The sequence below is a fragment of the Chanos chanos genome, chromosome 4, assembly GCF_902362185.1.
Source record: "Chanos chanos chromosome 4, fChaCha1.1, whole genome shotgun sequence".
NCBI classification, from domain to species: domain Eukaryota; kingdom Metazoa; phylum Chordata; class Actinopteri; order Gonorynchiformes; family Chanidae; genus Chanos; species Chanos chanos.
In genome coordinates, this window is record NC_044498.1 from 36379002 (window position 1) to 36403777 (window position 24776).

Consider the following 24776-nt stretch of genomic DNA (forward strand, 5'->3'; position numbering starts at 1 on the left):
CGCACACGCACGCACACACAGAGAGAGAGTCAGATGGTATTCGACAGTCTCCGGTTGTAGGTGTAGCAGGACGGAGTACAGACGATCCTGTGTGTCCCTGGCATACCCACGATGCACTGGGGCTGGTGCAGTTCACAGTTTGGCAGCCATGAAGTTGATGTGAGGTTTAGCCAGGGGGAAGAGCGGCAGACTCCTCTTAAACTCAGTCATATCCTGCACCAAGACCGGCTGGAAGGAGAGAGAGAGAGCACCACAGTCAGTCAGTGAGGCTGTCGCACATACACAGAAGGACATCTCTCAAAATGTAAAGACCATACAATTGGTTTTACCACTGTGCCATGTACTCTACATGAGCAGTTCAGAAGCCAGAAGCGGCAGGAGAAAACTTTTACTTTTCACTGGTTTGAACTTGTTAAGTACACAGTTTTTTAATCATTCTTCATGTACAGGAGGTTCTTACTGGATTCATCTCCCCAAAGCTTTACAGTCCTCTATGTCATTATCTAGGCCTCTCAAAAAGAACCCAATGTGTGAAAACATCACAAATAGCAGCCTCTTAACATCAAAGTCATACACACACTCATCCTGTGACACACTACCTGTGGCAGAGAGGGTGCAGGTGCCAGGTTCACGTCATTCTGCGCGGGGAACTCTCCAACCACCGGACCTGAGAACAGGAGGCAAAGAAATAACAATCAACTGAACATAATGAACTCCTTCTTGTATGCTTTTCCTTGTTTATCAACTGTCACCACTTGTCCAGCCACAGGGTTTACTCCCAAATACACTTTGGTATATTCATGCTTTTTACAGGTCAATCTTTCCATCAACCTCTCTCTTTCTCGTGCAGAGGCGCAGAGAGTTCAATACTCACAGGAATCCATCTCACGAGACAACACGTGCACAGACACTTTGTGTCTCTTTGGAGCATCTATAGCCAACAGGTCCTGCAGAGAAGAGAAGAGAAGAGGACTTGTAGTCTTTCAGTCAAAAACAGAAACGGACACTAGAGGATTACACATTAATGCTCATTTACAGACACACTAAACATTCTGAAAAGTCCAAATATCTCCATCAGGCCAACCACCCCTCCCATATCATTCCACATACAGATGGAAACGGGGCAACGAGTCTGACTCACCCTGTAGAACTGTATAATGTTTTCCTTAGTCAAGGTCTTCAAATAGGCCACCTCAATATTATCTGAAGGAAAAAGAGCAAGTGTTTTAGACCCCTGAAAAACAACTTTATCTAAGCATCACAGGAAAATTCAATATTTACAGGAGTGTGTATCTGCAACCAGATATTGCTGTATCATGAGATCATATATTACAACATTTATTTTTGAAGAAACCAATCAAACTTCAACTTAGTCAGATCTTCATTTACAAACTGCCAGAGGAACTGAGAGAAAGATTTAACCACACAACCAGCTCAAAGCTCTGATCTCAGGACCTCCGTTTTCCCTCCATTCTGTATTTCCTTTACTCCATCAGCTAGAATACATCACCCCCTCTTCCAACACATATCCCCCCCCCCAAAAAAAACCTTCTGTCTCTCTCCTTGCATTAGGACTCCACTCTCACCTCGGTCAAAGTTATACTGCTGGGAGATGATCTCTCCCCAGTACTTGGCACACTCAGCTGCCAGCTTCTTGGGCTTGTCCAGGCGTCGGATGGCCAGGGCCTGGATGTGTTTCTGGAAGGCTTCCTCTCCCATCTCCTCTACGCTCTTCTCCATGGTTTTCAGGAAGGCTTCCACACGGCTCTCCAAGTAGTGTGGGGCCTTTTCTGACTGGATGATAAAGCGCAGGCCCTGCACACCGTTGGCCCGCCGTGGCCCACTGAACACTATGTATCCTGGGAGAGAAGAGAGGGAGAGAGAGAGAGAGGCCATTGATAATGTACAGATATCAGACTGCAAGAGACAAAATAAAGGAAAAAAGGAGTGAATAAAACTGGGACAGAGAGAGAGAGAGAGAGAGAAGAGACAGAGCAGGTATGGTTGTACTCAGATCTCAAACGGATAGAGTGATAGAGTAAATGTGTGAGAGGAAGTATGGAAGTGCTCAGGTTGTAGAAAAACAGGAGTGTTTGTGACAGCTGCAGTGTGAAATCTGGAGAGATGTAGAGACAGGAGGAAATGAGTGTGTGGAAAGATGAAAGGACTGACAGTGCAGCTTAGAGGGACTCCGCTGTGTGTGTGAGTAAAGCCAAAAACAAAGTACATTTAAGTGTGAGTGAGAGAAACACACGTGCAAACACATATGACACATGTTTGAGAGAATGCATGTATGCGTTCGTGTCACAATCAGATATGTGAGATGGGTGCACATTTTATTTTAGACAGGCTCGGAGATGTGTGTGATCTGAATAATGAGAGACGTGTGTGTGTGTGTGTGTGTGTGTGTGTGCGTGCGCCTTACCCAGCTGCTCTTTGGTGCGCAGTGTGTTGAAGCAGGGCTCAGAGATTATCTGACAGAAGAGTTCCACGAGCATGTTGTCATGTGTGGTCTGCATGTTCGTCTGATAGTAAATCTCAATACCACAGTTATTATGGACCTCATTCCTCTGCTGGTACACATACCAACCACCTAATAAAACACACAAACACACAGACACAGACACATATACAGCTGCGCTTAGTAACCAACACATATACACACACATATACAAATATAGAAAAAAAAAATCAAAAGAAAGAAACCATCACCTACAAAAATATATTTCATTTGAAACTGACACAGAAATGAGGCTTAACTTAGGCAGAATTACAAGATTAAAGCACCCAAAAGATATGGCTTGAGGTCCTTTACATTTCAAATCGTTCCGGAGTGATAGAAGATAATTACGGAGACAAGCCCTAAAATCTTGCATTAAGAGGTAAGAAAGTCGTATGGGAGTTCATATAGAGGACAGCTCTGAGACTCCCCAGACAGGAAACGGGGCGGCAGAGAAAAAGCACTTCCAAATCAACCAGTCCTACGTCCAGGGCAGGAAGGGTCTGAGTCTGAGGGATAAACAGCTAATCTGTGTGTTGGAGAGAGGCTTGGGAGGGATTAATGCCTGTACCTGCAGTTCATCTGACATATTAGCTTTATTTGAATTCAGCTCGCATTCAAAGAGAGGAAGCGCAGTTTGGATCGCTCTGTGTCGCTTTAACAAGAGAGAAACCATATGTTACGCTTTTTAAAGAGATATGTTACTGAAATCTCTAAGAGATCTTGTCTTGTTGATCACAAAATGTTTTATATGTTGACTGTTTTTCTGCTTTAATGAATTTGTGGGTGTGGGTTAAAGAAAAGAAGCGGTTGATGATTGGGTATGGAAGCATTAGGTAACAGGACCGTGAGGTGCCAGGGTGGATCTTGCTCTCATTGCTCAGTAGCAGTCAGTGATTGACAGTTGCTGACGCTAAATAAACTGCTCTCTCTTTGTAGCATCATGGTGCTTGGCAATAGTACATGACTCAGTGCGGAAAAGTGCAATGCCTGTTCATCATTACAACTACATGTTTTACACAAAAAAAGACTAACGCTATAAATATATCCATCTATCCATCTATCTATCTATCTATCTATCCATCCAAGGGCGTCAGTTTGTTTTCAAAAGTGCTGGGGACAATGACGGGTTCGACGTGTTCACAACTTTTTTTTCCAGTGGTGGGGATGTAATGGGCCATGACAAAGAGTGGTGGGGACATGTCCGCAGCGTCCCCAGAGTAAATGACGCCTATGTATCCATCTATATATATATACACACACACACACGGAAAGACAACTAGAATTCAGTTACAGACCTGTCATTCCATCCCTGACCAAAAGCTATACTGTATTATTAAGGAGTCCATGAACGTGCAGTGTTCGTGTATTCATGTGTACGTGTGTGTGTGTGTGTGAGGGAGTGGGAGAGAGCTAATACAAGACAAAGGCAGGAATGGACAGATGTAAAAACATCTGTGTATGTGTGTGTGTGTGTGTGTCCACAAACATTCATGTTTGCAACAGAGATAACACAAAAGAAGAAAAGCAGTGAGAAGCAGATGCACAAACAAGAGAAAGGAAAAAAATAAATAAATAAAAAACTAATTTAAAAAAAAAGTGTGTGTCCTGACAGTTATTTCCCCCATGCAGAGTGAACTTTTGTCCACTATAATGGACAGAGAAAGATGAAATTCCCAAACTCATATCTGAGGGGCTCAGAAGGGCAGAGAAAGAGAGCGAGAGAGAGAGAGAGAGAGAGAGAGAGAGAGAGAGAGAGAGAGAGAGAGTGTGTGTGTGTGTGTGTGTATGTGTGTGTGCACGTGGGGGGGGGGGTGAACTTGTGGAGGGTTCACACAGGGGGAAATGTATGACGTGCAGAGAGATGGACACCATGTTCCACTCACCATCTGGCACCTGCACCTCCCTGTAGCGAATCAGCTGGCTGGGAAGGAGGGGCTTTGTGTGAGCATGCTCAATGAGAGTGTCCTCAACCATCTGCATCATGCTAAGAGCCGACTAGAGAAAGGGAAAAAGAAAGGAAAGTAAAGGGGGGAGGGGGTGAAAGAAAGTAGAGAAATAATGACTTGTGGCTCCAGTCCACACAACCACCATCATAAAACTTCATAATGACTTTTCAGTTAAATAGACTTCACTGTTGAAAATCTCACTGCCAACACAGCCAGTCACAAATCAATAGATGTGTAGTTTTAAAGTCTCTAACTGAATCTTTACGCTACTGTAAATATCCAGGGTGTTCTGACTGAATGTGTGTGTTTATGTAGACAGGGGAACTGATAAGATTCTCAGTGTTGGGAGACTACGTATTAAATCAGTGTTAATGTAATATGGATCATTTCCTCTCTGATTCCATTTGCCCCGGTCTCTAGACAGGGATATTAAACTCAAAACCCACTTTACGGCTGGTACCTCACCATACAGGACCCATCTGAATAACAGATTTGAGTATTTTTCCCTAGTTTTAACCAAATACAACTTTGCTAAGCAAAAGTAGATTAAAAAAAAAGGCATTTCGTTGTGAGAGGAGGTTGAATCTTATGACATGAAAAGGTGAGAAAAATACGTCACAACCAGATGCCAGGGTCTGAAAAACAAAGATATACGCGAACACTTTCCGAATCATCCCTCTGCCAGGTGACACATCAAACAAACCTGTTTAGTGATGTTGCCGTGCAACAGGGCTTCAATGTGTAACCGTGACAACAGCTGAGGTATGAAGGCCTTGAGGCGGGGCAGAGTGACATCTGAGGAAACACAGATTCAGAGACAGTGAACCAATGACAGAGCCACTTTGAGCACTTTAATCAGACCAAATACAATCAAACCATCAACATCATCACGCCATCATTAACACAGAGGCACTGTCAGTAGGTGACGTGCACACAAAAAGAAAAGCATACACAGATATAAATGCAGGCTGTGCTGGATGGCCACTCTAAATTCACAGAGCGTCTGACCCAGATTCACAGAGTGGTAAGTGATGGAAAGGTAGCCAGAGATGAGCTGCTTGGGGAGGGTGAGAGAGAAAGTGAAGTGAAAGAGAGAGAGAGAGAGAGAGAGAGAGAGAGAGAGAGAGAGAGAGAAAAGTAGGAAATGAGTTGGACAGACAAGAACAAGTAGCAGGAACAGGGGAAGAACACTGCAGAGAGTCTCTAAAAAAAGAGAGAGAGAGAGCGCAGAGAGAGAAGGAGAGAGGGAGGGAGACAGAGAGAGAGAATAGAAAGAATTGTACCTTTGGCTCCTGTGTCTAAGGAATAAAAGGCTACAGTCTCATTCCAGTGTTAGTTAATCCTGTATACCCCAGGGTACCTACACCCAGTCATCACAGAGCCCTGTGTGTGTGTGTGTGTGTGTGTGTGTGTGTGTGTGTGTGTGCGCGTGCGCGTATTTGCGCATGTTTCTCACCATCCAGCGCCTCCTTCAGCTCATCTTTGGTCCAGGCGACCTCTGTCATCAGCAGACGCAGATAATACATGGCATGTTGGTGAGGCTGCTCTGCCCGGAAGTTATTCAGAGACCTCATATACTGAAAAGACACATCCCACATCTCTCAAACACCACATACACACCTCATATACCACAGATATAACACCACACCTACATCCTTATTTACTTTGGAGTCAAAAACACAACACATATGTAGCAATCTACAATCTTACATGAAGCACCCTGTAATACACATGGTGCGCAGCTGCATAAACATTATACACATCAGCCTAAGGCTCACAAACAAAATCAGTGATCAAAAAAAGAATATATACACACACAGACACACACACACATTTTTATATACAATGTAAAACAAGCTGTGCTACAGGATACAGTGTTCAGAGGTGGTGAAGACTAGAGAAGCCATTTCAACCAACAATGTGTTTTGCACATGGCCACATGAGGACAGACAGAGAACAGAAAAGCCTTTACACAGAGTGACAGTGCGGGGCTTTGAGTCTGAAGTCCAGCCTGAGGGAGACAAGGCTGTGAGGCAGCTTTGGCCTGAATAAGGAGGAATCTGGAGGAGTCTGTTACTATGAGGGTTGCTAAGGCGAGAAGAGTTGGTGCGTCAAGGCGCCCTCCAGGGCATCTTTTGTGTGTGTGTGCTTACCGCCTCCTTAATGATATCAAAGCGTTTTTCGTCAATCTCAAACGTGGCCATTTTCTCAATAATCTTCTTCAGCAGGATGTGCTGCTTGTCATTGTAGCCTTTCACCGACAGCTGAGTCAGAGAGGGAGAGAGGGGAGGAGAGAGAGAGAGAGAGGAGAGAGAGAGGGGGGGGGGTATCAATGCAATGGGCTGGAGCCAGCTGTTACTGAGAGAAAGTTTTGTGTGTGTGTTAGTTTGTGTGTGAGTGTGTATGTGTGAAAAGACACCCTATGGCTTTGAATTAGCTGACCCTCTATCCTTCCATCCCTTCATCCCATCATCCCTCCCTCCCTCTCTCTCAGCCTCTTGCAGCACCTCTGCCATCCTTTGGCATTTCCTGGGGAAAGTAATCATTCTACTCAGCGCTATGTCAAGCTCTCATCACAGAGGACACACTGACTACCCCACACAGGCTCCACTCAGCACTGACTGTGCCGGGGGGACACTGGGTACACTCTGTGCTCTGAACTGATCCATCAATCTGGGCCAGCTACATGGTCCGGCGCTAGATCTATACAGCATGTTTAACACATTATAGCCTGTATATTGCTTGTATATTGTGTACTCTGGTCTGTAAATAACATGTACGTTGTCTGTATATTGCCTGTACTTCTAGAGAGACATCAACGGCCCGAACCAAATTCCTTGTGTGTGTTAACATACTTAGCCTGTAAATCTGATTCTGATTCACACTAGAGAAAATGTGGTCTATACATAGACACACACCCAGACACACACAGGTGAAAATGGGTGTGAGCATGTGTGAGAAAGTAATTGATGAGGACTTAATGAGGACAGTCAGAAAGTGATCTGCAGATACTGCATTGTCATATCATCCAAAAATCCCATCACTCAGGAAACCATAAGGCTATTGTTACTAACCACACATCACACAAAGAATACTGTCTGTTTTTTCTATATCAGTAATAACCAGCAATACCAGTGCATTAGTCCAACTGGTCCCAACCATAGCCCCCACCATCATACAACAGAGTGTACTATTTAAGTGTGCTATTCAGACAAAAACATGAATTTCAGCGTGAACAGCTACATTAATTTCTTGTCACCTGGTAATCAGCCTGATATATTAAGCCCATAAGTTTACCCAAAGCCAAGGAATCTGACTCACTAATTCTGAATGACTGAGAGACAACCCCAAAGGCAGTTCTAATGCACAATGATCTACCGTTGCAAACATGAGGTTGGAATGTCAGACTTTTACCATGTTAAAGTAAAGAGGATCAGAAGTTAGTGAAAGAATGTGTGTCAGAGGTTAAAAGTGAGGCTGACATACAACCTTGGACGAGTGAGAGTAGGTGTGTGTCTTGCGTGTGTGTGCGCGCATGCGTGTATATGAGAAAGGGACAGAGATAGTAAGTGAGTGGACGAGTGAGTGAGTGAGTGGCAGAGAGTAGGACACATAAGGAAAAAAAAAAAAAAAAAAAGAGAGAAAGAGACAGAACCACCACAGCAAAATCTGGGTTAGAGGAGAGCACCCTCTCTGGATCCACTGAATGAGGTACTGGATAAGAGGAGCAGGTGCAGAGAGGTTCATTTTACAGATAAACCCATCTCACCTTTTCTAAAGGCTCACTGACAATATGGCACACAGCAGAGGGAAAACTTGCTAATAATGGAATCCCATTCCAACAGATTTCCGCTGATTCATCTGAACTATAGCGAATCTTTCATCTGAACTATAGCAAATCACAATCTATAAAGGTGATGAATAGGATATAGTCCATGGCATTTCTGATTTACATTCTTACTATCCGACTATTTGGCTAGCATCATCTAAATTGGAGAATCAAAATGGCTGCCAAAATATAACTAAGCAAAAAGGATTTTCATCCGCAGCAAACATTAATCTTATAAAAACACCCCCCCCCCCCCAACCCCCAAAAAATATAACCTGGCTGACTTTGTGTAGCTTCTTTTTAATTTGGAACCTTCTTTTTTTGTCTAAATGAGGTCATATGGGGGTGGGTATCTGTAAAATGATTAATGACCAACTCTTGTCTTTGAGCAAAACATTGTTAGCAATTTGTCTGCACCTCTCGATCTGTCTGTGAAAGACAGTTACTAGACTGTGAATGTGAGGTACAGAAAAAAACTGCCTTTAAAGACAAGGGCTGGATGTTTCCACTCAAGACACTCGTGAAGCCAGAAAAAAAAATGTTGAAGGACAGGACAACTTTCAGACCTGATTTCTGATTTCACCCCCCCCCCCCCCCCCCCGCCCCCCCCATGACAGACAGACAGACAGACAGACAGGCAGGCAGACAGGAAAAAGCAAAAAGACAAGCCAATCCTGCCAATCACTCTCAGGCATCAAGCTCCACCCTTTCACCCAAGCCCCTCCTCCCTTTGATAGAAGGAGGAGGAGCATGTTGCCATACTTACAAGGATGGCATTCATTCCTGAAGCTATGCCATAGACCAGCCCTGCCAGGCGGGCTGCATATGTATACTCTTTTAAATCATCCTTCAACAACCTGAGAAACAGGTAGGTCATGTTGCAGTGGAGAGGGTCTGCGTAAAGGTACCGACTATCAGAAAAAGAGGGGAAAAAAGAAAAAAGAAGAAAAAAAAAACAAAACAAGAAAGAGGCATGTTTGTTGTGGGAATTGAGGAAGTTGGAACGGATACACATACACAGACAGAACCAAATGGAGAGAGAGGAACTGATAAGAAAAGAGTATGTATATGCAGCCTCAGGACTGGCGTACCGACCAACGGAAAGCTACATGGCAAATACGCCATCTCTAATACTACAACACCTACTTCAACATCATCAGATTAGGGAACGCGATCTCCTGTCTGGTGTGACAGGGTCTCAGCATAGTCCATTAATGTTGTGAAATATCAAAGATTCCTGAACAGCACATCTGATTGGTTGCTGTTAACTATAAACACGAACGTGGTCAGTGGTCCTCTTCATTACAGCGGGAGGGAAAGGAGATGGATGGGCTGAGTGCACATGAGGACCAGTTGGTAGTGAGGGATGGAAGGAGTGAGGGATGATGCAGAACGAATGTGACAAATAAACGTTTGGGTACTTACATACATCCCATAGATGGTGTTTTGGAGGTCATAGTTCAAGCCAGCTAGCTCGGCTGCATATGCATACTCGTTGAGGGAGTCCTTGAGCAGCTCAAGATACAAATAGGCCATGTTACAATGCAAGGGATCCACGTATGCAAATGGGCTGTGGAGAAAATGGCATTAGTCAAACCCCCCCACTTTGACAAATTTAGGGGGAAAAAAAGTACCATTAACCCCAAAAGCAGTGAAAATCTTGAACAGCTCCTGTCAGGCAAAGAAAGCTTTGTTAAAATGACTTGACTCCACTATGAAGAACTGTAAGGGTAAACAAAGACGTGAATGATGTGGAATCTCTGAATGTAGGCAGGTCTTGACATTATCAAAGCGAGTGAGCATTTTTATTTGACTTTATATGTTTTCTGTTGAATTAGTCTTGTGAAGTGACAAACATTTGCTTCAATTAAAAAAAACAAAAAAAACAAAAAAAAAAAAAGAACTTTACTGGTCTGAGGGACGTTCAGTTCTCTACTGGATCTGCCCCATGGGCAGGCGAGAAAGCAAAGACGTCTTTTCCATACACTTACACATTAGGCTTCAACAGAAAACAAACAGATAACCATCAGACTGTGAGACTGTGCCTTTGAACTCTTCCACTGAAAGGAGAATATCAAAACTGGTCCGTATCTGCTGTGGTCTGACATCTGAACTGCTAGAAAGGACAAATTGAATAAAAAGCTTTTGTAATAAAATCAAAGCAAACACCACTGTTGATGCTGCTTCAAACAGACAGGCAGTGCTCTAAAAAGATCTCTTATAATCAGCCAACAAATCCCAATTGCATTTAGCGACACTGATATCACAGAACTGGAGTGGGTTTCAGTTTCACAGGGGATGGCACACAGCATGTATAAGAGAGAACGGTAAAGTTTGGTTACCAACCTGAAAAACTCAAAGTTCAGACAGGCCTTGGGCAGAAAGAATTTGTCGTCCTGTTTGAACCACACTTTACTCATTGCCGTGTCCTGGGGAGACATCAAAGATCGGTTAACAAGTAGATTCTCTTTTTCTTTTTAAAATTGTTGTTTTTACTGCAATGGAGTGAATTTTAACAGGACAGGTCAGTGAAGAGAAGTGACTACACAGGCCTCCGAACCGTCAGCCGTTTTACAGCCTTTTTAAAGCCTTTGATCAGTCGTCAAGGCAACAAACAATTCAGGAGATTTTTTGGCTTTTGAGAACACTTGGCATTTGAGATCATTTCAGCAATAACATGAATTAACCAAGTCCTACACAAAGATTCGACTTTGCAAATGTTGGAAATGGAACAAAACTAGCATATGGTATAACTGTACAGTAAAACACTACTTTCCGAGTTTACCTTTATCAAGGTTGGAAAAGACAATGAGTCCTTCTCGAGAGGGTAGATTTCAAAGTTTGTGGGGATGAATTCATTCTTCATGGGAAGTTTGAACTTGCCGTTGAGGTCAGCGTTTTGCCATTTCTGAAACACAAAGTCAGTCCAGTCACTGAGCTCCAGCTAAAGCCCTGCTCTATGACAATTACAGAAAACTAACAGTCACATTTCAGCTGTATCTTTTGTTCTACTAACTATGGCTGTAAAGAGAAAATTAGATAAAAAGAGCCACTTTTATCTTTCAGTGACTCCAAATCAATATGTTCTACATCCAAGGATAATAACACTAGAAAGCAAACCAGACAGACACATAATTCACACACCAGTTCATTCTGAAAAAACAACCTTTGTCTTCCCAATGACAGTGTCCCAGGGAGGCTGAAAATCAAGCCCATCTGTTTCATAGCAAGAATTCTGATCTAGGATCAGCTTCAAGCCCTTAATCCTGACAAATTCCATTATGTGTACCTACAAAAGCTGCTCCTACACTATCAGTCTGAGGTATTTGATACATGTAGGTCTCCAATTCACACTAGCAAATCGAGTCCATTCACCAGTATAGAGACAACCAGGTAGTCCTGTCAGCCTGTAGAATCCCTCATAAAGCTACAACATGGCCTCTAAAATACATTCCACAGATCAAGCAAAACCAGAAACCATTTTATAAAGAAGAACCTGAGGAAACAAAAAGTCTGTTGAGGTTGAAAAAAGACCTGCATTTCAAGAATTCACCTGAACAGGTCTGAGAACTCAAAGACTACTTTAATTTGCATCCATAGTTCCTATGAGACTTAAACCTGCGCACGCCTGACGTTTAAGTTCAAAATTTCACTTGTTATAAACAAACAAATTATTCACCACCAAACACAAAAAACAGAGTGAAAACATCCTCCTGGTGATCTGTGTTTAGACCAACACTGTTTTCTCACCTTGATGACCTCATCAGAAATGGCCTCTTGCTTGTACTGCGTGCCATACCATTCTTCTGTTCTGTCGGTTTGTCCTTCAAATGACTTGGAGACCACAGCCACTCTAACAGAGGGGAGAAACGATCAATCGCACCATCACACACACCCACCCACATTCATACACACTGAAGACACAATCCCCTGGCTCCCAAGGGCCATGAGACTTTACTCTCAGTTGATTTGCTGTAAGCGCCTTTCAAATCAAAATAGCGGCTCTATTTCTGGACAGTTTGAGTTTCAAGCAACTCTTCAATGCACTATGTCAGGTCATGTTGGATCGATGGTCTATTTCTGGACGATGTGAATCCTGGCTATTCGGCTCTTCTGATCAATGCTGAACAATGACCTGCTATTCTGAGAAGTCCGCATCCATCAACCGCATAAAAGGACCAAGAATAGGACCTTGCTGGACGACCCTTTATCTGAACAAATTAAGTACTAGGACTGATCAATGACCAGTAGACTCTTCCAGAATTGACCCTGCCCATTCATGTAATAAGGACTGAAGAGAACCAATCCAAAAAAGTCACATCCACCGAAGCTTCTATATGTCCAAATCTATTTTTGCCAGATAGGGATATAAAATGTGAAATACATGTGCAAATCCAAACATCAGTACATTTAAAATTAAACTTCTTGGTGAAGTTCTTCATGCAAGGAAATTAAACTTGAGCTCCGGTTATTTAAACTTCTTTTTCAGTATAAGAAAACTAAACTTGAACAGCAGGGGCGACTTGAGCATGCCATTTCAGCAGAAGAAAGAGCGCACGATGACTGTAAAATGATAACCAACTGCACTGACCTTGTTCAAATCAATGCTACTTCAATACAAGTAACGCAAGTTCCCGCTTGGAAAAGCCTAGAGATCAAATCTACTTTATCTGTTTATGTCATTTCATATACTCCAACATAAACTATTCCTTGTGGTCTGAGCACCATGTGTTTAGTTGTTATTTAAAACAGTCAACACTATGACTAAAGTTGTTGTAATCATCTTCATACTCAGAGCATATGTGCACTGCACGATAAGCATGGCACATATTTCCTCAAAGTGAGAAACGAAAAGAAAAAGGCATAACGGCTTCAAATGATGATTTCTGTTATTCTTACTAATCAAAAGCACAAACTGTCTTACATGTTCTTCTACACTAAGAATATGTATTCCCAGTGATGTGATGTGAAATCACTTTTGGGGAAAAAAAAAACCAAAACTTCACTTATGAGTGAAGTGCTGAGGTGAAATAAAAAATTCTGTGTTTCAGTATAAACGTACCATTAACCAGCCCCAGCAGTACAGAGGCATGTTTTTCCTTTTCGGTTACAAAGCCAGTTCATCCCCAGTTCTTTTACTGCTAAAAAGGGTCTGAAACGCCAGTGTGATCAAACTGGACTAGAGAGTGTTAAAATATTGGTTATGACTGCTTTTATATTTCAGCTACAGTTGACTAATCTGTTCACCCGTTCCACCTCAGAACATGGAAATCATCTCCTGCACTATTTTTACTGGATTTGGAAGCCAGGCGGAGAGGCTAATAAAATGGATCATCTTTCAGTGAACAAGACTGTTGAAGTCATTCAGAGTACTGGCTCGGCCATTTCAGCGAATATCATAGTCTTTTAGTTCCCAAAAGTGAATTTACAGAAGAGCTAGCTTCTTGTCAACGTCTGCCTGGAGGGTGGGAACCTAGCTCTGTTCCCATGACAACGGAGTCAGCCAATCAGTTCTTTTCAGTTGTTCTGAACGGGCTGTGTTCACAGAGGCATGCGAAGTGAGCGCCAGAGTTGATCGTAAAACAAAAGTACGAGATCGGACATGCCAACCACAAAGTCTACATGTACAGAGGAGTTGGCTGCTACTCATTATTAGGAGATGCTTGTTTTAAATATCCAGAGACAGGCATATTTTGTCAACTACTCCCATGTGTCTAAACACAAAATTGATTTTTCTTGGGAGTCAATGCCCTTCTGAGAGACAGAATCCTGTCTGACGTCATCTGAGGAACCCTGGAGGCTATGATATGAGAGCCCGTTAAAGACGGTTACAGCAGCCATCACAAGACAAGATAAGGTTAGCTTGGAGGCTCTGAACCAATCCGAACTGAATAAAACAGTCTTTTGAAGTTGCGAAAGGAAATTGCTTTTATGGGGTTCACTGAAATTCCAAGGTGGTTATACGAGACAAGCTAGTCCCTTTTCCAGCACACATTCCGTCATGACCCCAAATCTCCAAACACTTCAAACTAAACGATAACACTAGTCCAAGCTTTGGTGACTCTGGCAGCGACGCAAGAAAGAGTAGATGATATTACAGGGGTGTGTGTGTCTGTGTTTGTGTGTGTGCTGATACTCGGTTCTTTAATGAGGACAAGCACTGATGTGAGACCTTTTCATGTCTGTGCCCAACTCATTTGGAGAAGCTGAGCTATTGGTTTCTTTCCCCTTTAAACTCTTCCTTAGGAAGTGACTGGACGAGCATGAGCGCCAGAGATCACTGGGTAAAGTGTGAAGACTGACCTGACGTGCTCTGGTCTCAGCTTGTCTAGCACCATCTCTATGAGATCCGGCCTAAACTCCTCCAGAAGGTACTCAGCTGCCAACACCTCCTCCAGAGGATAGTACTGGAGCAGACAGAGAGAGAAAGAAACACACACACAAACAGACACAGAGGGAAAGAGGGGAGGAGAAGGGAAATTTCACATTAATCCTCATGGATTATAAACTGCCATTATAAAAAATACAGCACAAAGTGAAAAGTACATGGTGACAGTAGAAGTTTGCCTGTGAGACCAAGTGATACAATGCTGATATGGGTACTAAATGTAGTTTCCGTTCAAACAGCAAAGAAATATCAATTACTGTGACAGCTTTAATAACATGTATCAAATCATTTGGGGCCTTAAGAAGATGTGGAAGCATCAACTTAACCTATTCGAGAATGAGAGCGAGAGCGAGATGGCTTAGGGAGGCTAATATTTCTGAAAAATCAGGTTGCTATGACAGCACCGCAACATTTAAGAGAATGTTTAATTTTAACCAGAGTCCAATTTGAACATCCTTCCGACAAAGCACCAAACAAGCCCAAAAATCGGCACAAAGCCGAGTGATGACATCAGCATCTCATCATGGCACGTCTGGTATCCATGACGACAACCTTTAGAGCTTTTTTTTCCCCCTCTTCCCCAAGGAGAGAAAGACTGCAACCTACGTGCAACAGTCCGGCCACTTTGGAGGTGTATCCACGAGGTCTCTCCTTATCCTTGAACCTGAAGGCCACAGTGTTCAAATCCTGCAGAAAACAACAAAAGGGTTTTTTTTTATCACAGAACTAAAAAAGTGCATTTAATGTCTCTGGTGTCATCATGGCTCTCAGATAAGCCCTGATTCAAGTGTTTAGAAAACAAATCATTTCACATCAGACTTCTCAAGTTAGATTAAAGATCAGATACAACTTGTATACAGTGTTAACAAACTGTGTTTTGAACGTAATTCAAGTACAGGTGCTAACGGTTTTACATACGAGCCTATTTGACTACGGGTGTGAACGGATGGTAAGAGCAGCCTTTTTCAGGGATCCTGGATCACACACCTTACACTCCTGAAATACCCATTCCTGAGGTCCCTCAGTGCGCAACTTCTGAATGTACTGGAACATGTGGAAGATGATGTCCTCCACATGCACTGCACAAGGGAAAATGCACACACTTTAACAACGGCAAGAGAGACACGTGAGCGAATGAGTAAGCCAGCGAAAGAACATATGAGTGAGCGAAAGAATCTTCAACAGAGGAAGGAAGCGAGTGAATAAATGAATGGGTAACTGGATGAGAGCGTGAGGGAGTGATGGGGTGAGGGAATGCATGAGAGAGGGGAGAAGGAAGATGTGAATGAATGTGTGGGTGAAAAAGGGAGGAAGAGAAAGCAGATCCATACAGAGTCCCTCTTCTGTTAAGTCCACATTGATGATGAAGAACATGAACCCTCTGGCTCCTTCCTTCTGTCCTCCAACCAGCGTGTTCACCCAGCCTGTAAAGAGGACACTTATTTCAGCATGTGCAAACCCACTCACGGGCTACGTCTTTTCAGCTGCAAAATTACATAGTAAGCAGCATTCCCTATAATCAGCATTTGCTTAATAAGACAATACATCAGTCTTCACTGTAATAAACCAGGCATCTGAGGCCTTGGCTGATTACAAATTGATCTCCTCAGCCTAAAGCCTGGAAAAGAAGAAAGATACTATCTGGCCAATGCCAGAGAAATAAAAAACAGCCAGTCTTGGAACTTAACCACGCACTGGACAAACTACTTCTGGGCGGAGAGAAAATATTGTGTGTCGTGCGGCTGCGAGTGTATAGGGGCGAATCATAAAAAGTGTTTTATTGTCTCCTACCTTTGGCTTTGAGTTCCGACAGCAGGCTACCAGGGCCCTCGTGGCCTATTAAGTGGCCTAGATAGTGGCCTGGATTGGACTTGTAATATTTCTGCAGGTCCGGGATGGGAAAAGTGACATAAAGGTTCCTGATGTCCTTGATAGGAACGACTTTATAAAATTGCTGTTACGGAAAAAGAAGACAAATCAGAAACGCTTGCAGAAACTTAAGTGGATATGTTTTTATAATAGTAATACATCAGGATAAGTGAAAACATGTATTTACTGGTCACTCATTCATGTTTGTTGAGGCATACATTGGTAAGTGTATATATTTGTGTGTGTCTGTGTCCGTGTGTATGTGGGCTCACCCTAAGGTGCTCTTCTTGGAAAGGGTGCTCAGGGAATTCAGGAATAGGCACATTCTTGTTTTCTACTTCTCCAAAAAGCTTCACCACCATAGAGGTGAGCTCATCAAGGGACTCTGTGTGAGAGAAAGAAAGACAGAGAGAGAGAAAGAGAGAACCAATTCAGTGATAAATAAGAGATGTTTATACAAAAAGACAGGTGTGCATACTCTATAGCTCACCACAGTTCAATGTTAAGTTTCACATACATGTCTGCCTGCTGTTTATATTCATTCAGTTGTTGTCAGAGCAAAACAGGAAAGCAGATAAGTGGTTAATCCTGAACACGAGCGCATAATAGTTTAATACAGCATAGAGCACTCCAACACTGGTTCCATAAAATCTTCAAGGTCAGGCTCACAGAGAAATATGGATTTTATTCCTTTTTTAACAAGCAAACAAGATTTAAAATCCCTTTCTTGAGCCTGGCTGTCAGGACACTGTGAAAGCGTGAAAGGCATTAATGAAGAGGTCACGACATCGTAAACACAGCTGCCAAAACGCATCCTTCCTTTCATTAAGCCGTGGAAAGACATGCAGTTACAAACGCCTCATTTCAGGCGCTAATGAACAAGCCAGGGCCATTTCTATTAACCGACGGAAGGACTATCATCATTTTTACCACAGAATTGTAAAGTAGAACAGCAGAAGCATCGAAGAATAATCTAGAAGGCCAAATATACACAGAGATAGTAAAACTGCTTGGAAAGTGATTTAAAATGACTGCTGTTGTTCTGGGTCCAGGGCCATGGTGAGGGTGAAACTGAGCAGTGCTAAATGTCTCTAAAGAAGGCAAGACAGAGACTCCGGTAGGATGTGGGTTTTATTTTCGCTGGCATTTGGACAAAAACATGTTCACATTTAAAAGGCACAGGCTCATAACCAGCGCTGTGATCCAGCTGGACTGAAATGATGAGGACTATGGCCCGTTCTACCTTTTCTTACCAGACAAATGTCCTACGCACCCTCGAAACTGGCTCTACTGCAGCCCCCCCCCAATATGCAACTGCCCAATTAAGGGCGCAGGCATACGGATTTCTCACGCTGCCACCATACGAGGATTCTAATTCTAATTCTAGAATGTAAAACATATTCTGTTGTCTCAACTGACCTAAAGGGCTTCCAGTTCTGACTTTTTTTTTTATGTGAACACTGTGAGTAAGGCACTGACCTCTGCCCAGTACACAGAGTCCCATGAGGTTGGAAGAGTAATATGTGGAGTGAAACTTCAACAGCTCCTGACGAATGTCAATGCCCTCTTTTGATGGCCTCGTCTCCAGCGTGAGCTTGTTACCTAAGGAGAAAAAAAAAACCCTGTCATATTACACGTGACTCATTCACACATGCACAGCATGCGTACAGAACATATCCGACAAAGACACTTTTACTGCTGCACCAAACAGTGGGGACATTTCAATATCCAGGTGCAGGTGAAATCAGAAGTCCATGTTATTAAAAACGTTCGCTACAGGTTAATGCTGCACAGATCATGGCAGTGTCCTGGCTCTGGAGATGTGTGTATTTCTTGACCTTTCACCTCTTGCTCTCCATGTGACAAGTGTTCTGGTTTTCAGCTCTCAAAACAAACTAATTCAACAAACAAGCATCTGAGGACTGTTGGCCAGGATAGGAAATATCTCAGAATGTCCCTTCTTATTAAAATACCAATATGTAATTTTGATAAATCTGTCCATTACCTGAAAGAGCCAGAAGGAGTGAAACCATTCTCATTTTCTTGCTTGACAGACTGAAAACTACAAACACTAAACTAGACACCTGCATCTCTACACTACAGACAAGAATCAACAGTATTTCTAATTCACTGTATTGTTAATCAAACAGTGTGAAATCTCACATGTCACCTTTAGGAGTGTCCTACAGATCAGGATCTATTAATAGAGCAGATAAAGCTTATATAACTCAACACTGCCCCCAGCTGGTTATTTTGGGAATAGATAAAGCTTGAGATGGCTGATCACATTGAACAAGCCTGGGATACCATTACCAGTACCAGCATTTTAGACCCTTCTAATGAACAAAGACAAGCAAGTGTACTTATTACAAACAGGGTGACTTGTTTATGTTGAACTGAATCCAAACAGGCGATCGTCACAATTTTATTTGACCAAGAATAGTGCTTATGTAAACACCACGTTAACAGTTTACTGTTGTTTGGACTTAATTTGTCACTGCAAACAGCAGAGCAATTTGTGCACTCTGTAATCAAATAACTAACACGGACGCAATTGCAGCAATCAATGATCAGATAACTAACTCGGGTGCATTACCATCATGGTTTAACTGCAAAAAAAAGAAATCCATTTCACGTTCATGCAGTGGTAAGAAAATGAACATGATTAACCTGTGAGAGCTGATCCACACTAATACATGAGTTGAGATACGATTACTTCAGCCTCTCCTGGCACTGTGCCAGTATATCAGAGCATATTCATTCACATGGTCTCCAGTGAAGGTCACTGGTTTAATACTGTTTATAAATTTGGACCAAATTGCTGCTGAGTGACATTTACCGGTTCCGAATTTGCTGAATGGGTGCTTGGGGTTTCCCGTGGCTTTCTCCAGCTGGAACAATCTCCACGCATCATTCATCAGGTTCTTCTCATGTTCTGAATCCACGGCGTTGACCTCACGGTCTTTACAGCTCTCGTCAAACAGCGGGCAAAGGAAGAACTGAGCAAACCTAGACACAAACAAACCAATAAAGAATGAGAGACTTACAAATCCAACAGACACAGGCCTGTTCGTGAAAAAATAAATATAATAAAAATCTACCAACACCACATGCTGAGTCAATTAAAACTAAATTAAACCCAAAAACACCACACATCTGTTCTAAACCAAACACAGAAGCAGCCAGCACACACTGCACTGAGAGAAATCCATCTGATGGGGGCTAAGTGATCTTTTCAGAGTCTGGAAGATTCAAGTTCATATAGTGCTCAATGCAAGTTGTACAAAACTGTAGTATTTTATCTGAGTGAGGTATTGAGCCTTCAGTTTGGGAAAAGTGAAGAAAGTGCTCAAAGGAAAACACTGATAATTGTATTTGTGAGGCTAAATGACTGCTTAGGCACAAAGATCAAAATTCAAAAATTGTGTGTAAAATGTGAGCTGAGTATTTGCATACTGTGACAACAGGATTCTCTCTACCATCACAGACAGATAAGTTTTTAAAAGGCTTTTTAAAGCCTCTCTTCTGCTCCCCCAGCCTGTGAACACAGCGCTTTCACTAGATAACATCTGTGCAATTATGCATATGCAAAGCTCTTCACGGGCCACTTCAAAATACGTCAACTGCCATTCAAATGACAAGTATGTTAAAACACCAGGTGATACCATTACAAAGCTCACACAGAGAAATTCGCATGAAAACCATCCCAAAGGCAACAGAAACTGTGTGTTGTCTTGACAATAAGAACTTAAAACACGAGTGACAATGAAAGAGTCGTGCAAACATTGCTCCCGTGATAAGACGGAGCTGAAAAGTTAATGAGGGAATCCTTTCAACACACCTATACAGTCTGCCCTGCCACCGTACAGATGGCTTATGGGAGCCTGAGAACTCTGTAACCATTAGACTAACAGCTGTGTCTTCTGGGTATCTTAAGCACCTTCATCTCTACGCACACGCACTGACACGTTAGAGCATCCACATCCACCTTTAAAATCCGATCCCCCTGCTGTGTCTTCAGGTCTAAGACAGAAACACGACCCTCCCCATGAATGGGTAACCACACACCCAAAGGCAACAGCACGTCAGGGTGACTGACCGGCATCATCCCCATTACGAAGGTCACATACGCTGTCCCATTAAACAGATGTCATGACACAAACGTTTATCTAACAAATCTAACATTAACAGACCAATCAGGGCATTTTATTTCATTTGGAGCTCATAAGGAGAGGTAGTTTCTCATATTGAGAAATGTGCTGGCTGCACAGACATGCTGGATGAGGTAATATTGCGGTATTTATGCAGAGGTTTTAATGGTATTATGTGAATATTGACGGATGGAGAGGAGTAGGTGGATAATTGGGAAATGATGTTGCCTGGGGAAACTGTGAGACAATCGCGCAGTAAGAGACCTGTAGAAGACCTGTGAGTCAAAAGACCAAACCCAACATGGGCTGCCTGAATCACCAACAAAACTACTGTTGTGTTCAATCAAGCAAACCTTTTCAAACTTCCCAAATACATTCATAATTTCTGATGAGGACAAAACTCCAGACATAGTAAAAGATGACCACTAAAAGAAACTCTACCCCCCCCCCCCCCCCCCCCCCCCCCCCAACAGGTATGATGGCTACTAAAGTCATATTAGCGCAGAATTTCATGTTTTGTCCATGTACACTAGACTCTCTTCCTTAAGCCTCAGAATTCAGCTTTAAATATCCTACCTCATCACTAATACACCTGCAGTTGTGGGATTTGGGTCAGTGTTGTACAGAAGACAGTTAGAGGAGAGTCATTCATATTACCTGTCCAAAGCTCCTTGTAGGTGTTCATGAGACACATCAAAGTAGTAATTTGTGTGTTCTCCGCTGGTGAAGGCGTTGGAGCTGCCGGCATGTTCGCTCAGAAACTGGCTGTACTCATTCTCTTTGGGGTACTTTTTCGTGCCCAGGAAGAGCATGTGCTCGCAGAAATGGGCCACCCCAGAGATGTTCGAAGGGTCTGACAAAGAACCTGAGAGGAGAGTCAAAGAGCAGATGAAGTCCTCACCTCCGAACTTTTTTGCTGCATCTTTTTTTTTTCTTTACTAAAATTAGGTGAGCTCAAAATCTTTCATTATACTTTAACTGCCTGAGGGCAACGGAAGTTCATCACCTCTTAAAATTTTCATCCTGGCAAACTAAAACTTTGGACAAGTCGTTGCTTTATATATTTATTCAGCAAGGGTCTGACAGTAATGAAATGCACTGACTAATTTCAGGGTGCAAAGTTTGCTATTACAAATAACAGACTCCCGGATTTGAATCAAAGTATACTGCAAAATCCATCCTCAATGAAAAGTCTGAAACAACTCAGCTAATGGCTTTTCAGAATTAATGCCAGCTCCTATTGAAATACAGGTCATCATAAACAACTTCACAAAGAAAGGCTATGTGGACATATTACAAGGAAACCAGGCCTATGAAGACTGAGGATCAATAATGGACAGTAAAAGAGAGCAAGTTATACCTTTAATTCAGGCAATAGCACTGCTCAGTGTTGGAGACTAGTTTCAGTTCCTCATATGTCCAATGACTAGTAAAGCTGAGTCATCTTTACAAGATAGACACGTGACCAAACACAAGTCTTATCTGTACTGATAATCAACCCCTCATATTGGACCCATGGACCAGGATCATTTTCTCCTCTACATTCTCCACCAAAACATCCTTGTTAGTATGCAATGAAAGACATGGTCATAATGATAGACATACTCAAATCTCACACTCAAGACCTTAAAGCAGGGAGAGTTGTACCCCAATGCCCGTGAAGTGAGCCCATAGAGTTCACTGGTATAGGGATGTTTTGAAGGAATGAATTATTCATTTGCAGGTGTGTTTCCTGCAAATACACATTGCATATGTATGTGAGTCGACTAAGCAAATTCCTTCACATCTAAAAGAAAACTTAGAGGAAAAGACAGTGCAGCACTGACCATGACAGACAAAACAAAACAAAACAAAACAAAAAACCCAACACTGTGGTGTCCATGATTAGCAATACAATAAAATTCCCTCCTCCACTCTGTGCTGCCAGGCAAGGTTACAGGCCTAGCCTACATGACTATCATTTTGGATTTCCCAGACAAGCCAGCTTCCTCCTTAAACTTTGTCTACAGGCTGTAAATTATCAAGTAGGAGAAGGTGAAGGTGTACTTCCTGCAAGGGGACACAGGACAATCTAAAACAATGATTGTTAAAAAACACGCAGTCAGTCTCATAAAACTGGTTTAAAGAGCAAGTTTACGCTTGCTCAGAACACGTTCCACTTGATTTAAATAGAAAAGGGCATATTCAAGGCTCGACTTTTCTCACTACACCTGAAGTATGGCTTCGCCTTCATCTGCAAAAAAAAAAAAAAAAAAAAGAGAGAGAGAGCCAAGAGAGCCTAAATTATTCAAACGCTCTCACAGGCTCTAGAGTAGTCCAACTGCTGCAGCATAAGAGGATCTAAACAGAGAGCAGGACAGCTGCCAAATTCTGTGTTATACAAGAGGCTCTCTGTGGAAAAGGGAGGGAGCATAAATAAACAGACAAAAACCAGACAGACACAGAGTGATGGACATACAGTGTGGAGAAGAGGAGAGAAATACGAATAAGCAGAAAGAGAGAGTGATTAGAGGAGGAGAGTGATGAAGACAAAAGAACAGATGAGAAGCTTGTACTAATACAGGATGGCCGGGGGGTGAAAGGCTGGATGCAAGGAAAACTGGGGCATGTTATTATAAGGTTATATTATAATTAGGTAAAGGTAAGGTTTTCAGAGAAGGGAGGGGGGAATAGAATTTGATGGAGAGGGAAACAGGAGCATGAGTAAATACACATGGAGCACTGAAAGAGATCTATATTACCTATATGAACGTCCAGGGCAGCTGACGATTTGTCTGTCGTGGGATCACTGATGAGCATTGCTTTGAGCCCATTGGTGAATTCAAGGCCCCTGTAGACTCGTTTATCCTCTGGAGAGCGAATGATATCACTAACCACCCTCTTAACTGCCGGATCTGTCATTCTGACGTACTGGGACAAACCACACCTGGGAACCACAAGAGAATTAATTGATCAACTGTTTGTTTTTTGTTTTTTTTACGTGTTTAATGTTGGGAATAATATTTTGATGAGTGTAATGTAATGTAATCTTTAACCTGATTTTGAATTAAATTAGTTGTTTTACATTAAAAATGTAATCTATACCTATTGTAAAGGTCTCTCGCTCCTCCTTTGAAAAAAGTTACGATGTTTCCCACCTGTTGTGTATAAGGGGTTTGGGGGGGTGTTTATGCTAGTAGTTCAATGAGCAAACGCAGACAATTTCTTTTGCCAATGTGAAAGCCGGGGAAGGACGTCTGAAATTAAATGGTCAACTTTCTCAATATTTAGGTTTGTCGTGTGGCTGTATGAAAAAGACAAGCAGTTACAAAAAAAATAAGTTTATTAATTAATCACATTCCCAAGCTAACATGTTCGTCAAGTCATAGGGCGCTAGCAACAAATGGAACACATTATTTATAATTTGATCAAAATCTTCAGTCTAAATTGCCTAAAAATGCCTCATAGTTTACAAAAGTGTATGCAAACCGGCTTCAATTCTGTTATCCAGCCTAACCAACGGTTCTAACTACTCATGATAGATCAGTAACTTACAGTGACATTGTATTGCTTGACTGTGCCAGTATTTGGATGACAGCATGACAGCCGTCAATGAATGCAGCACTATCTTAGAATAGTCTACATCTCATAGTATTTAGTTTTGGCTGAGTCGATTTCAGTTAAATGATTTGAGGCTAAGCCAAAAACTCTCTATATGTTCTTTAACCGGCACCACTGAGCTAATGTTGCTAGCTGTGTTAACAACTTTCAAGCAGAATAGCAGCAGACCAGCTAGTTAGTTAGCTACCGGGCGTGCAACAATCAATGTCATATCGTGTGAAGCTAGCCAATTATGTTGGGAATTTATAATATGTGAACAACTTACCTGAAAGTCTGAAGAAAATGTGGATACTCTCTTAAAAACGGAACGCTTTTCAATAACTGGGCCGGCCGGCTAACACATTGTAGCATTCTACAAATCTGGATAACAAAACGCGTATGAAGCCATTAGACCGCCATGTCTTTTCTAGACCTAACCAATCAAACTTTTCAGTATCAGGTTACAGGCTATAAACCCGCCTGTTGCTAAGGTCAGTGACAATATTTGATC

At 42.3% G+C, this 24776-nt stretch overlaps 1 protein-coding gene across 3 annotated transcripts; it reads right to left on the reverse strand.

The window, feature by feature from the left end:
• ide (insulin-degrading enzyme) lies at positions 1 to 24776 on the reverse strand. Of its 3 annotated transcripts, XM_030770395.1 has the most exons (26): positions 24552 to 24602; positions 23771 to 23969; positions 23428 to 23612; positions 21344 to 21551; positions 19375 to 19544; positions 18015 to 18137; positions 16808 to 16920; positions 16458 to 16620; positions 15998 to 16090; positions 15654 to 15745; positions 15273 to 15353; positions 14582 to 14685; positions 12029 to 12131; positions 11064 to 11186; positions 10625 to 10707; positions 9704 to 9848; positions 6603 to 6713; positions 5906 to 6026; positions 5153 to 5244; positions 4387 to 4498; positions 2426 to 2593; positions 1587 to 1859; positions 1142 to 1203; positions 875 to 947; positions 600 to 667; positions 1 to 228 (listed from the first exon to the last, which is right to left on the reverse strand). In XM_030770395.1, exons 3-26 carry the CDS (start codon positions 23585 to 23587, stop codon positions 133 to 135), a joined length of 2937 nt encoding a protein of 978 aa, XP_030626255.1. In that variant the 5' UTR covers positions 23588 to 23612; positions 23771 to 23969; positions 24552 to 24602; the 3' UTR covers positions 1 to 132. The 3 variants fall into 3 exon arrangements, with proteins under 3 accessions (XP_030626255.1, XP_030626254.1, XP_030626253.1); XM_030770394.1 differs by lacking the exons at positions 9704 to 9848; positions 23771 to 23969 and adding an exon at positions 9045 to 9189 and having other exon boundaries at positions 24552 to 24776; XM_030770393.1 differs by lacking the exon at positions 23771 to 23969 and having other exon boundaries at positions 24552 to 24774.